Source organism: Crassostrea angulata, chromosome 6 (assembly GCF_025612915.1).
Source record: "Crassostrea angulata isolate pt1a10 chromosome 6, ASM2561291v2, whole genome shotgun sequence".
Classification (NCBI taxonomy): domain Eukaryota; kingdom Metazoa; phylum Mollusca; class Bivalvia; order Ostreida; family Ostreidae; genus Magallana; species Magallana angulata.
The window spans coordinates 22,021,374-22,035,224 of NC_069116.1; the positions used below are offsets into that span (position 1 = coordinate 22,021,374).

Sequence of the window (13,851 nt, forward strand, 5' to 3'; positions counted from 1 at the left end):
TACAATATATTTTATCTTGTTTATCGTGAATTATCTAAGTAAATTTTTAGATTGTTCATGTACGGTTATTCAGAGTATACTTTCACATGTGTTTCATGAAGTACTCATTCTATGTTACTCGTAAAACATCTTAGATTTATATTGCTATTGATATATGCTTATGAATGAATTTATAAATTTTCATTGATTCTTTTATTATATAATAATGGAAATAAATTGTTAGGTATTGTACTATAATGAAATGGAATGGATAGATTGTATGATTATAGAATCAACTCAACCTACAAATGAAAAGTAGATTTCTAAGATTAATCAAAGTACTGAAGTACTGACGGGAGTTGATTCAATCGATTATTATTTATTTTAAAATCAACTTATCTTGCATGGCAATTAGTTTCTAGTCTGTATTTGAATGACGCACTTTTTTATTATATGAAATTTAGACTTTTCAAACAAGAATTTCGAGAAACCCCATATGAATCATGTTGTGTAATATTTAAAGATAGATTTTAAACTATGTATAATTCTACTACAGTTATTGCCGAGATCAAAGAGATGCCGCGGACATTATTCTCCAATATACCACGAACGTCATCAGTAAATTATCAGATCAGAAATACCTATTTGTCTCGCACTGATCATGAAAGTACGACTTCAAACCGTAATTTTTTTTAAAATCATGTCAATTTCACGTGTTAGTTCCAGTCAAAACGATGTGTATTGCTTCAAATGTTTATTTTTAAGAGATCAATGCGGCTGTTCCTAGGACCTCCCTACCACATTTTCACTGCGTGTTTTTACATAAAATATATCACGTGTAGTAGTAATAATCGTATTAAATTGCCCTTAAAATATTAAGAACATGAGTCAAAGATATTTTATAAATAAGTGAAGAGTATTAAAAATCCAAAGAAAAATTCTGTCGTCTGCATGTGATTCCTTTGATCGATACACATGTAAACATTACTAACAAAACCGTTGGGGTTACACGGAACAGCCGTCAAAATGACCTAGATCGTCTCTCTATAGGAGAAACGATCTGTAGAAATACTGGGCTGTTAGTAGAATAGAAATAAAGTTCTTGTTATCGTGAATGTTGCAGGATAACCTCCTCGGTCTCGAAATGTTGTTTGAAATATTTTAAAACAACATTTCTCGACCTCGGAGGTTATTCTGCAACATTCACGAAAACTTGTACTTTATTTCTTAAGTAATGGAAGCAATTCTAAAAAATTTATGGATCCAAGCACTATTCATTGATATCGAACTCTAGTCTCGTTCAACCAGACGCTCGGTTGTCTCCGTTCATCTCCGACAAGCAAGAAAGCCTTTCTGCTTGTCGGAGATTTACGGAGACAGCCGAGCGTTTGGTTGAACGAGGCTATATTAAACTCTGGCGTAGGAATACATGAGACTATAAAAATATCTTAGTTGTTCGTATTATATAAAATCGGACTATTTTCAAAGTGTTTATTGATAAGTTTCCTTGAAAAACAATGCTTCAGCATACATCACTTTAAATTTTTCTATTATTTTCAAGAACTAAGTCGATCTTGTAAGCGATGATGATTTGTGCTTAGGTCCAAACACTGTTTCACTTTCGGTTTGCCAGAGTAACTGCATAGGAGAGTTAATTAAAATCAACTCCCAAAAATTATGTGTCTATATTATTCAAACTCAATTATTGTTTGATATCAAAATAAAGATACGTTCAATATCTAAAGAATAGTTTCTTAATGTTGAAAAATACCACATACATTTAAATGATATGTTCAGTGTTTCGAATAATCATTAAAATTTTGCATTTTCTTGAAAATAACATTAATATTTATAAAGAGTCAACTTACACGAAATTTCAAATGGCATTCAATCAGCTAGTGGATTACATAGCCGATTAAATGAGGGAAACTCTTTATTTATTTGATTTACGTATAAATAATATCAAACATTTGTGGATTTAGTCTGTCAGTCAGAAAGTGCTGTCGTTATGTTGATGTTGCTAGTTATGCATGAATTTCTAATGAACGTCTTCAAAAGTAAGTTAATGACTGGCCAGTATTAATACATGGTGTTGTGGTAAAGATCTAGCTCAGAAAATGGGCATTTCAGTTGTTTTTTAATAAATGAAGTGTTAAAATTATATGAAACATTTTCTGAATATACCATTTAATGAAGTTTTGAACAACAGATACAGACAAATATAGGATTCTTCATTTATCTTCATTATACCTTAATCAATTTCAGAGTGTGTTGGGTCCCATGGATTAAATTGCTCCAGTCCCTGCCCTTTCTCTTGGTTTGGACGACTTTGTAAATTGAAGTGCTATTGTCCGGACGATTCATGTGACCCCATTAATGGTTGTAGACAAGGTCAAGCGTACTTTTCAAGGCGCAATTAATCATGCATTACACTAAATGCTTTGTCTTATCTGTTGAATTTAAATTATGTATTTCTAGTTCATCTATTAATAAGAATTAATGTAAAAACATTATTATTAATCTTTTTCTTTTATGCAGCAACAGAATCTGATTCACATTTCGTCCCACAATATGCAAAAGTTGATACAAATACCTCATCTTCACTAGATACAAATACAAATGTTCGAGAAAATGCCTCTAAGGGTGACACTTTAAAAGGTACTGTAAATTCTTAATTAAACGCGAGAAGTTCATATCTGCTGAAAATCGCGAGAGGCCCATCTCCCAAATTTCAAAATCTCGCTTTTAATTTTTGGACACATGTAAACTACTCGAAACCATGAGATAATTTCGGGATTCGCGATTTTATGTTCTCGAGATTTAATGGATCGAAAACCGTTGAATCGCAGAATAAAGTACTCGCGTAAAATAAGGAATCTACAGTAGATGGCAAAACATCCTAGACTTCCTGGCTATATTAAGTTCCTGGGATCGGATTGTTATCGTTATTGCCATCGTGTTCCTCATAATCATCACTGTGACTGGAGCATGGTACAAATGGCGGTAAATAAATCTGATACCTCTATAATTATATACGTTATATTTAGCCAGTAATTCATTCTTTTAATAGTTTTATGTATATTTATGTTTTTTTCAAGGCGAGAGAACAGATATTACTCAAATCTTGGGACACGCAGGCAACAAGCTGAAGAAGACTATACTTTCATCAGAGAGAACTATTATATCAATAAACACTTTTGTGTTGACTACATGTAATTATCTCGATAAGAGTTGACTATGTCATATATTTGTATATAAATTTATGAGTTCTATGATTATTTTTTATGATTTTCAAATCAATATTGATAGACTTGCAAAGGTCTCTATGTTGTTTTAATGTTTTCATATTTCTTGCAAATACTGTGTTTCAGGATTTCTATTCCGGCTCTCTACTAATCTTAAAAGTTATCAAACATGCTTTGCATAATTTAAATATATTTAAAAGCACTTAAATTATTAGACAAGTTTACCAAAAAAGTAAAATTTCTGACGGATTTGGAATTTTTCCTGTTTCATTTGGTAATGATATCGTTTTGTGATTATTTTTTAAGCATTTTAATGCATTGCTACATCTGGTGACTTTTTGACTGTCGAAATAACAAAAGGTCTCGCCTACGATCTATTGATCACTTTTGCATGAAGTTTAGTGTGTAAGAATAGCTTATAATAATAATTCAAAATGTTTGACACTATTATGTTACATCGCCCACCTAACATTGGACAGACCAAACTTGCATGCTAAATGTTGTAATCACCCGAGTATTCTGAGGTTTAGCTTCGGCCTAGATAAAGTATTCATATCTTTATTTGGATGCATATCCCCCCTGCTTGATATATAAATTCAATTTTCTACATTTGTGTTTTCAGAGACGTTTTTAAAAATTTAAATACCACGGTCTTTATGTTTAAATTGACTTTTTTATAAGCTAAAAATACACTCTTTTCTGCGATATAATTTTTTTCATTGGTATTAATAAATTTTTAAGATATACTGTAACCTTCAACACTTTTGAATTTAATGATTAAGTAAAAATCATAACAGTATATCAAATGATTTTCAAAGATAGTTTTGTGTTTGTATAAGAGCAATCTTTATGCATGTATATTTCATTAACGTTGCCTACGAATAATGAATATATGGATAACTTTGAAGTAAGTGTGGTTTAATTGTTTCATTGTCATTAACATTCTTGTATGTTCTACTTACTGGAATATCTCCATTGTTCGATTGTACATATATTTATTATATGAATAATGTTTTTTATAGTGCTATTTTCTGTTAAGAATATATTAAAATAAAAACTTCAATCTCGGTTTTTAACTGTGTGGTGTAGTATAGGTAAAACAATTGTAGATAACATGATTTGGCAGAATGATCCTAATTATGAAAAAAAAATATGTATGCCAAATAAATTGAGATGGTTTACGAAATTTGAATCTCTTTGTGCCTTGAGGTTTTTTCCTAAAAAAAATCCAACGTAACAGTTTTATTTATAAGAAATCCAGACAGCATCGACAGCACAAAGGGTAAAGTAAACTAGGTCTTATGGGACCATGTCGAGGGAGAAAAAATGAACAATTTGGACCTGAAAGGTTACTAATACATGTATTTAAAACTTAACGGATGTTGACATTAATCTTGTGTAGATCTGACTGATCCTTAAATTGATTTAATTGATTTTTTGATTGATATGATCTCGCCCAAAAATAACAAATAAATAAGGAAATAATATTTCATTTTAATTACATAGTAAAGGTCACGTTTGTATTCATACGTATGAGGATGAAAATTAAAGTCATGGTATCGAACAAATATTTGTTTTTTGTAATCATCGTTCTATGTTTTTATTCTTGTAGCTCGTCCATCTTGCCCGGAACTCGCAATGGATGCAAAATTCAAAAGTAAGTTTCTTGGGAGGGTGGAAGAAAAATATTATATTCATTATGCAACATTTTCCTCTTGGCAAGAAAAAAAAATGATTTACCATATTCTGAGTTTTATTTGAAGGTTAACATTTTCACGATCAGGGTGATAGTATGATTGACTGTTTTATCGTTTAAGTTAAGACTAACGAAAAATCATAAGCACTGGCAACTTTGAAATCCTTTGCGGATTTCTTTTTAAGTTAAAGGCATGCCATATTCAAGCTAGTTTTGTTATCATAAATTGATGCAATGTACATTTTTTTCAGTGGAAAAAATGATACCAGATACTGTTGCAGTGGTTATTTTGAACAGAATAAATCATGTCATGGTAGGTAATATGAAAATAAAGGCATACATTACATCAATATAGAGATATTTTGAAGTTCTTACAAAAATGATTTATTTTGAAGTGAAGTGCTAAAATCTTTAATAAAAGCAACATGTATGTAAGGTAGTGCAAATTTCAGTAACATCTTTTTAAGAGTGTGTTGGGTCCCATGGATTTAACTGTACCAGCCCCTGCCCTCATTCTTGGTACGGAGCCCTTTGTAGGTTCCGGTGTTCGTGTCCAGACGACGAGTGTGACCGAGTTAATGGTTGTAACAAAGGCCCAGGTTACTTCATTTGTTGTTACTTTTGAAATTTAGGTGTGTTTTTATATATGTCAGTGTGATGAATCAAATTGCATTTTCTATTCTTACCTCTTTCCAGACAAATCGAATGTTCAGTCTCCGCCAGTTGACTCCAATACAAATCCAAAAGCATATGCGTTAAAAGCGGTTGATACCTATTCTCCACCGAAAACAACGCATGTGGTTACAAAATACGTAAATACAAGTTTTCTGCATGGCACGAAATACGTCAATACAAGTTTTCCGCATAGCACGAAATACGTCAATACAAGTTTTCGACACAGAATTCCACAAAAGTTTTCATTGCAAGATAACAGTACCGAGGCAAGTTTAAGGAGTAACATCCAAGAAGTGATTTGGAAATTACAAATCAGAGACTGGGTTGTCATTTTCCTTATTGTATTGTTCGCAATATCAGCCACTGTCATTGGAGTGAAGATGTGCCAGAGAAAGAGGTATTTTAACTTTCTACCAATTCACTTGTCGCTTATAATATAATGGTATATTGTTCCTATTCTAAAAAGTATATTTCGTAGTGAAACAAAGTAATGTAAAATCTGTCAAATTCCCCCTGCAAGTTATGTTAAGGTGGCTCAATACACCACTTTTTGATGACGCAGTACGCAAAAAAAGTAAACCTGGAAGCATAAAATTCCGGTACTGACTGATTTTAACTGAGGCGAATTGTATGGGGACCGCTCTTTTGAAAAATTGGTTAAATGAATAGATTTTATTTGATAATTGGAAATTCATTACTTACAAGTAATGTGGTATGTGACACCTTCACGTTGTGTGGTATTATATATCGAAATAAACAATAAAATCAAGTATAATTTTTTAAATAGTTTCTTTCCCATCATCGATATCTCACACCGTAGCGCAGTGGGTTGGTGGGTTCACTACAAACCTGTAGGTCATGAGTTCGATTCCCGTTGAGAACAATTAATTTTTTAACTTTCCAAAATTTTCTAAAACGTATTTTTTGATTATTTTATTTTTTATATAAAGCCACCTTAAAGACTGGAGTCGTGTTGTAGTATTTCAATTTAAAGTGATAAGATAGGTTTGTCGTTGTAGGGAAAAATAGCATTAGTCAGTTTGTTTCTTGTAGGGAAAGAAACAGTCAGTTCAATTACAAGAGACTTGCGGCAGAAAAACAACTGAACAGCGAGGACTTTTTCTTTGAGAATGACTACTCGGACGTTTCAATGAAAACCCCTGTGTTGACCGACTGCAAAGTTTGACTCTTCTGACAAAGAATAAATTAATTGTTGAAAGTAATGCCAGTGATACTGGCCGTTTATGTTGCGACAAGATTGATGCCTATACATTTTTTACAAGTTAAAAAATGTTTGCTTTGAAATAAAGCGCAGCATCGTCAATATTTGAAGACGTCAAATTAGTGTACTTCCGGCGAATAACTGTCTTGCCGATAGACGTCTCTTTGGATGTGCAGATTTAAATAAGGGAGATAACTCCTCAGTTGAACTAACCACTATGAATGTGAATGACAATGATGTAAAAAAAACCACTGTACCATCTCTTTATCATCATCATTTATTAGAAATACTTGTTTATTGCAGGGTTTTTTTTCAATCATGGAAACGACAAAAAACTTTGTAGTTTTTTGTAGAATAATTTGCTCCATACCACATGGTTTGTCTTTTTGTTTCCCTATTACTATCTCGATTTGTAACTTTGCATGAACGCTTAAAACACTCATAAACTTATAAAATTCTTTAAATATAAATTAAAAGAGCGATTAGTTTCGAGAAATAAAAAACTACTTAATTGTTGGCAAGAATTAAAATTACTTTTGTGATCATCTTTCCATTTTCCGGACAAATATTGCATTTTTCTTTTATGGGAATTGAGCATGATATTTAGATGTACGACATAGGATACACACTGACATTTGTTATGAATTTTTAAACGCACGTCCTTTAAACGATGTTTATTTTCAGATATAATTTAATGATTCCGGAAATTTATTTAAGATAAACATATTCAATTTCCCTCTTTAATTACATTGAGTTCAAGTGTTAGTTTGCATAAGTAGATACGTATCAACTATCTCGATAGAGGAGTGTATGATTATTATTTCAAATATATAATGTCTACATAAACTTGTTCTAAATTATGAGTTTGTATTACGTAAAACTTTGTTTCACATTGACAGTACATGTAGTTTTTCACGTAATTTATCGTTTTGGCATATCAATGATAGTATATTTGTTGTGTATTAACACCTACTTCAAAACAGACAGCTTATATATAACTTAACGATATTCTTAATAAATTAGTGAATATAATCTTGAATTTTTTTAAGCAAAACAGGCAAATTATTTTTTTAAAGCAACATATACCAGTGTTGTGTTTAAGATTGAGGTTTCATTAACATGTAATTTCTGATTATAAAGAAATAGTATATCAGTCTGTCTATTTCCAAGTCATAATTTACTCTCATTTTATCATGAGAAAAGGAATTTAAACTTTATATTACTAGTGTCTCAAGAAACAATTTAGGCAGTAAGAAATCGTTTTATGTTGTTTTATTCTCATCAATAGCACATTTGACATTTGGTAGATCATTGTTTCGGTTTCGCTCTGTTAAAGATGTAACGACCGACCGCCCGTCCGATCTGTTCGCTGCTGAGCTCGCTGAAGTTCTTCAGTTTGTAGGAATGCTTTCCTTCCTTTGCAGAAATGGTGACGTCAGCTTCGTCAGAGCTTAAGTAGTGATGGTGCAAGATCTAAACGAGATAGAAAAAGAGGTTTAAAAAATTGAAACGAGAATTGATGGGAAGAATTAACGATTGGCGTTTTTCCTTTTTCTCAAGAACCCAACATAAACAAAAATATGCTAAAATTTCAATGATGATTTCCTCTTTGAATAGGCTTTAATCAACATACTAGTATAGGGAAGTTATTTCCATCATACAGAAAAATAATATATTGCAGCTTTGATGTATTTAAGTATACATGTATATTTTTGATAAGTAAAAAACCGGTCGGAGTGCCGATTTCTTAACCAATAAAACATATATTTTTTTGAAAACCTTTTTATTTCGACATGCAAAATGGTAATCACATTCAAAATTGGCCGTTTTTCGAAAAGATAAGCTGTGCATCTTCTTGCTACAATTTTTTGTGTGATAAGCTTTTAAGAAATTATTTTCTTTAAGAAACAAGCATTAATCAGATAACATTTTACGGTTGTTTTCTTCTTAACCTATCAATATAGACTTTACGGTACCTTTTCAAGCTTTGGAAAACCGCTCTCTACTTCGGACACAATTGCATTTAGGAATCCGTCCGTCTGTAGGCTCTTCTTGTTCACACTTAACAAGAAAGGACACACTGCAAGAATTGACCAAACCCCTTTCAGTGTACTACAGATCTCAGAGAAAAACCAGTAAAATGATAAAAAGTAATTGGTTTAAACCTTACATGAATTAAGTTGATCATCTTCACTCATTTTTGACATTCTCTCACAATCACTGCAGGAGGATCTCTTCTTCTTTCCCCATCTCCTTCTTCCGAACCTGACCCTTACACGTGGCAGCCTCACTCTTGGGAGTCTGACCCGAGGCAATCGGACACGAACCCTCGGTAAGCGGACCCTTACTCTCACCACTCTCCTAAGTCTCCTTGTAATTCTTCTTACAGTTCGTCGTACCTTGCTGCCAACCTTGCGCCAAACTTTTCCAATTTTTTTCCCGAGTCCTTTGATATCCTTGCCAATATTCTTCACAATTCTACGAACACGTATACGCTTCAAACCTTTCAGTATTTTCTTTCCAATTTGTATTTTCCAGTATAGGGGATGAAGCTTCAGTAGTTCCTTGGCTTTATTTAATACGACGGCGATCAAATTCGGTTTCCTTCAAAGTACGATATTAATAAATGTTAAGAAATATTTTAAAATACTTTCAATGAACATAAAAGTAAACATAGTTATCAAACAGGTGCTTACGCTATACGATCTCGTCTAAAAAAAAACCAACTTTTTCATATTTTTTTCATGTTTCCTCTTTTTCTATCTTTTTGTTTTCTCTTTAAAACATTTCTATTGTTATATTATCTATTTATTAAAATCTTTTCTTTAATCTTAATTCAAAAAACCTTCATCCAAATTGTTATTTCATGGAAGAAAACGAATAGGAGCTAGAGAGAGAAATCAAAAGGTATCCAAATTGACTTACGCCTGACATTTATCGCACTTTTCCTCAAAGATTGCCCCAAGTTTAACGCATTTTTCACTGGCATCATCCATGTTTTTGCTCATTATCCTATTTTCTCTTTTTATTAATCTAATAACTATCTGCTGGGTTATGTTCTCGATTTCTGCAAAGATACAAACAATAACGTTAGGGCGATATTATCTGATCGTAAGAATATTTGATCACCATCATCATCACTGAACGAAAAATCTTCTTGAAAATGTAGACTGCTAATACATTTATTAAATAACTATCAACTCTTCCTTTCTTTTATTCAAATACTCGTTGTAAACTAAATTTTACAGTATTGCGATCTTTATTTATTGTCATTTATTTCTAAACTTACCCGAGAGTTTCTGACTGGAAATTAGCGTCGGTTCCTCCGGCTCCGGGTACTCTTGGTAGTAAAAGTCATCTCCATAGTAATCGTCGCCGTCTTCATCGGCATGACTTTCCTTTGGCAATCCATACAAACCAAGAATCACAAGAACCGCAAACAAAGGTACCCGCAACATGTTGTACTAAAGGTGAGCTGATAGGTCAACACATAGAAGTTTACTTTTTAATAAAGTCAATGGAATAAAAAGAAAATCTTAGTCGAGATTTTGGAAAGAAATAATATTAACGTTTAAAAATATACGCAAAATATTTCTTCATGAAATATGATTCTATGAAAAAATGTATATTTCTAAGAATTTACAAAAAAGTACTAACACACACTGTCAACCATGCAGGGAAAATAGTAAATTATTGATTTTCAAGATCAGTGTATATGTACATATATTATTGGAACCTAATACCCAACAAGTTTGTTATGCGAATTTTCAGACACGCCACTCAGTAATTATGGGGATAGGCTGCAACATTGTTTGCTAAAGTATCTTCCGACTTAAGTGCAAAAGAATTGATTGGTTCGTACAATTGTCGGCATAATGTAGATTTAAAGAGTATATTTTCTATGAAAAGATAGTTTTAGAAAAATTCGAATAAAATGCAGTAACCGGAATTTATTTTTAAATACATCTTTTAAATTTCAAACCATGGTGATTCGATCGGTGCCAAAATTCAAACGTATCAGTGTATATCACATGTCTTCCCTGTAAATGAATTGACCCCATGTACAGAACGGTCATTAAACTTTCAAAAAATATTTTTAATACTGGTAAATTGTGCATGGATTGATTTGGTTTCGTAAACAACGATTTTTAATTTTTCTAAAAATATTTATCATCTTGTCATTTTTTTTTTGGTTCAGCTTTTGTTTTAGGCTTTTTTTAAGTTAAGGACACACTTGACGTTCCTCAATTTTATATAATTTTCCTTGATATATTATTCCTCATTTATTAACATTTAAACCTGTTAATTTCCAAAATTCTGGGTACATTACCAGGCTCTTTTCGGAGCTAGAATATCTAGAATTTTCCATAAAATAGCATGCAAAATGCATTTGAATGCATATAAATAAAGTCATATTATATATTTTCAATTAAACAACTTATATCTAAAATGAAAAAGTATCATATAACATGAAAATATTATTATGGAATTACTTAGTGGAAATCTTCACATTGTGGAGATAGGAAAAAATGGAAGACAGGTCGCGTCTGACCTTAAAGGAAGGGGAAGAGTTTAACAAGTTTTAATGTATATCATTAAACAATATCTGTTTGGGCTTTTAGCATTTGTTCAAATTTACATTGTACCTTATTTTAATCTTAGTATCAGTGATGAAGATTAACAACAAAATTATCGAATTACCTCAATATTACATGTAAAAACGGGGTTGAATTTTCCTTTGAATTAGAATTAAGCTTTTGAACATTCGCAATTATTCCATCAATGCTTGAAAGAAAAGAATACATTGTATATTACTGATTGTTGATAAATGGACCCACATCAGATTGCCAACAAAAAATAATTGTTTTCCGGAAAAAATATGTAACCTCAAAATAAAACAACGTTGTTTAGAAAAGTGATAATCTATGTTCTCTTTTACTACAACTGTTCAAGTTGGTATCAGTAATCTAAATTCCCTAATTGATTTCTAAATATTTATTTCAAATATACGAAATTTTTAGATTTTGCAAATAAAGCCCGGAAAAGCATTTCTGCAAACTCAACAGCAGCCTTTGTGTTTAGATTTATGGCAGACATAAGCGTCTCTGTGACAATGTTGTATCTCTAATATCATTTTAACAGTTTAAATACACTTTTTTATGTTCTTTTACATATATTTTTTCTCTTTTGCATAATAACCAAGAATTGATTCCTGTACATGTAGACTTTTTAAAATGTTTTTATATCTTTCATTATATGTAGTTTATTTTTTTGTAACTTAAGGAAATGTTCTCCCATCTTGTACATATCTGAACCAAAATTGTACACATTTCCTGAACTGACTTGTTTATGTCAAAAAAAACACAAAAACTATTGTCAAAAGGTAAAATAAAACCCAATAAATATATGGATTTACACGTTGTTTTGTACGTTTGTGCACAGAGATGAAATTTAGACTCTACGTCATACAAGGAAGTTGAGATAAGTACGACCACTACCAAACCAGCTCTAGAGTACTTTGGTCCGACATCTGTGACGGGCTGGACCGTACCATCCCGTGCGGCCCATATCCTGTGCGGCTCTGTCATTGGTTCGGACTGAGCTATACACGTTTCTGTCAGACAGGCGCGGCAGCTGGCGTCTGCATCCTACACCGTGTACACGACAGGTGTACGTTACACTGTAAAGTCCATTCACTGACACGAAAGGTCCATTGAAAGTAGTTCACTGATTAAAGTACGTTTAACTATAGTTGTGAAAATTGGTAACATTGCTTTTGAATCACATCGCATTTGCCTTAATTGAAGCTGAAATTAATAGTAAAATAAATTAATGTTAAAAGTCAATGTCAGATAATTATTTTGACATAGTTGAATATAGCTCTCGACTATCGGATTTTTTTTATGAAGTTTGATAAAAGATCATTAGTAGTTTTATAAAAATGGGAAAACAAGAAAAGAATTAAAATTGAAGTCAGGGCCATAGATAGACAATGATAGAAAGTTATGACATTTATGGAATGTGCTCCCAAATATCAAACCCTTTGAAATTGGGCAAACCGCAAAACAAGGATTTGTCATCTGTAATAACAGTATATAACCCTCACTTAAACAATAACATGATTTCTATGGTGATTCATGCGGAATATGAAGGTGGCGACATTGCAGAAAAAATGCATAACCCGCGTTAGCGAGTTATCTAAAATTTTCTGCAACGATCGTTTCCTGCATGAGCCGCATGAATCGTCAACGAAAGCATTTTAATGTCTGTATTTACATCTTTCTTTTGACAAATTAATAAATTGATTGTAAAAAAAAGTAAGCAAAATTCACTAAATTAAAATAACTGTTAATGTTCATCAGTACGTTAGCTAACAGAAACAGTGAAATGGTTTCCTATGGGGATTTGAGTCTGACATCATTATGATTATTTGGTGCAGTCCGTGATTTTTCTTGGGTTGCTGTAGGTTTCGACCAATCGACAAAAGGGACATGTAGATTCCAGTTTTGTTAGTTTCCTCTCAGTTTCAGTCGCTGTAGGTTTCGACCAATCGATAAACAGGGCGTGTAGATTTTAGTCTGGCTGTTTCTATAGAGCTATAAATTAACTATGAGTTTCCGTTAGAAATAGAAGTAATTATACTCGATAGATATAAATATATGAAAGTAACACGCCGTCACGCTAACGCGTGTCCACATATATTGAAAACTCAATTTCTATTGCACCACTGTACACAAAATAAGGAATCAAAATATAGTTGAATACTACATTGTTAACAGTCTTGTATCATCAAATGAATTTAATACTTTGTTGAAAATACCATGCTTTAAAATTTCCCTGCTATGTACAAATGATGTGCATCACACCCAAGTTAGATGTCAGGAATATATGCCATTTACCTATCAATTACTTCATGTCTTCCTTTTAGAAACCTTGTTAGATGTACAAAATTTGACCCTATTATATTCTACCATTTTTGGCACGGAATCTTGTTCACGAATTCAAACTCACCATAGATTACCGATGAAAGTGAC

The 13,851-nt window shown here is 32.0% G+C and overlaps 2 protein-coding genes across 2 annotated transcripts; one reads left to right on the forward strand and one right to left on the reverse strand.

The window, feature by feature from the left end:
- The first annotated feature begins 4,743 nt into the window (after positions 1 to 4,743).
- LOC128188021 (uncharacterized) lies at positions 4,744 to 7,849 on the forward strand. The gene is made up of 5 exons (XM_052858780.1): positions 4,744 to 4,881; positions 5,172 to 5,233; positions 5,388 to 5,519; positions 5,617 to 5,992; positions 6,649 to 7,849. The coding sequence occupies exons 1-5, from the start codon at positions 4,757 to 4,759 to the stop codon at positions 6,779 to 6,781; spliced, it is 828 nt and encodes a 275-aa protein (XP_052714740.1). The 5' UTR covers positions 4,744 to 4,756; the 3' UTR covers positions 6,782 to 7,849.
- A 223-nt stretch (positions 7,850 to 8,072) lies between these two features.
- LOC128188020 (uncharacterized) lies at positions 8,073 to 10,461 on the reverse strand. Its single transcript, XM_052858779.1, has 5 exons — positions 10,107 to 10,461; positions 9,743 to 9,884; positions 8,988 to 9,421; positions 8,794 to 8,897; positions 8,073 to 8,290 (listed from the first exon to the last, which is right to left on the reverse strand). The coding sequence occupies exons 1-5, from the start codon at positions 10,273 to 10,275 to the stop codon at positions 8,126 to 8,128; spliced, it is 1,014 nt and encodes a 337-aa protein (XP_052714739.1). The 5' UTR covers positions 10,276 to 10,461; the 3' UTR covers positions 8,073 to 8,125.
- Positions 10,462 to 13,851: the final 3,390 nt, after the last annotated feature.

Bases quoted from the DNA above. Each gene is read 5' to 3' on its own strand.
- LOC128188021 (XM_052858780.1), top strand. From the start codon at position 4,757: ATGAGGATGAAAATTAAAGTCATGGTATCGAACAAATATTTGTTTTTT. The intron at 5,520-5,616 runs GTTACTTCATTT...ACCTCTTTCCAG, and splicing joins TGGTTGTAACAAAGGCCCAG to ACAAATCGAATGTTCAGTCT. The intron at 5,993-6,648 runs GTATTTTAACTT...TGTTTCTTGTAG, and splicing joins AAGATGTGCCAGAGAAAGAG to GGAAAGAAACAGTCAGTTCA.
- LOC128188020 (XM_052858779.1), bottom strand. From the start codon at position 10,275: ATGTTGCGGGTACCTTTGTTTGCGGTTCTTGTGATTCTTGGTTTGTAT. The intron at 9,885-10,106 runs GTAAGTTTAGAA...GTATCTTTGCAG, and splicing joins TTCCAGTCAGAAACTCTCGG to AAATCGAGAACATAACCCAG. The intron at 8,291-8,793 runs GTACCGTAAAGT...TATCTCGTTTAG, and splicing joins GTTTTCCAAAGCTTGAAAAG to ATCTTGCACCATCACTACTT.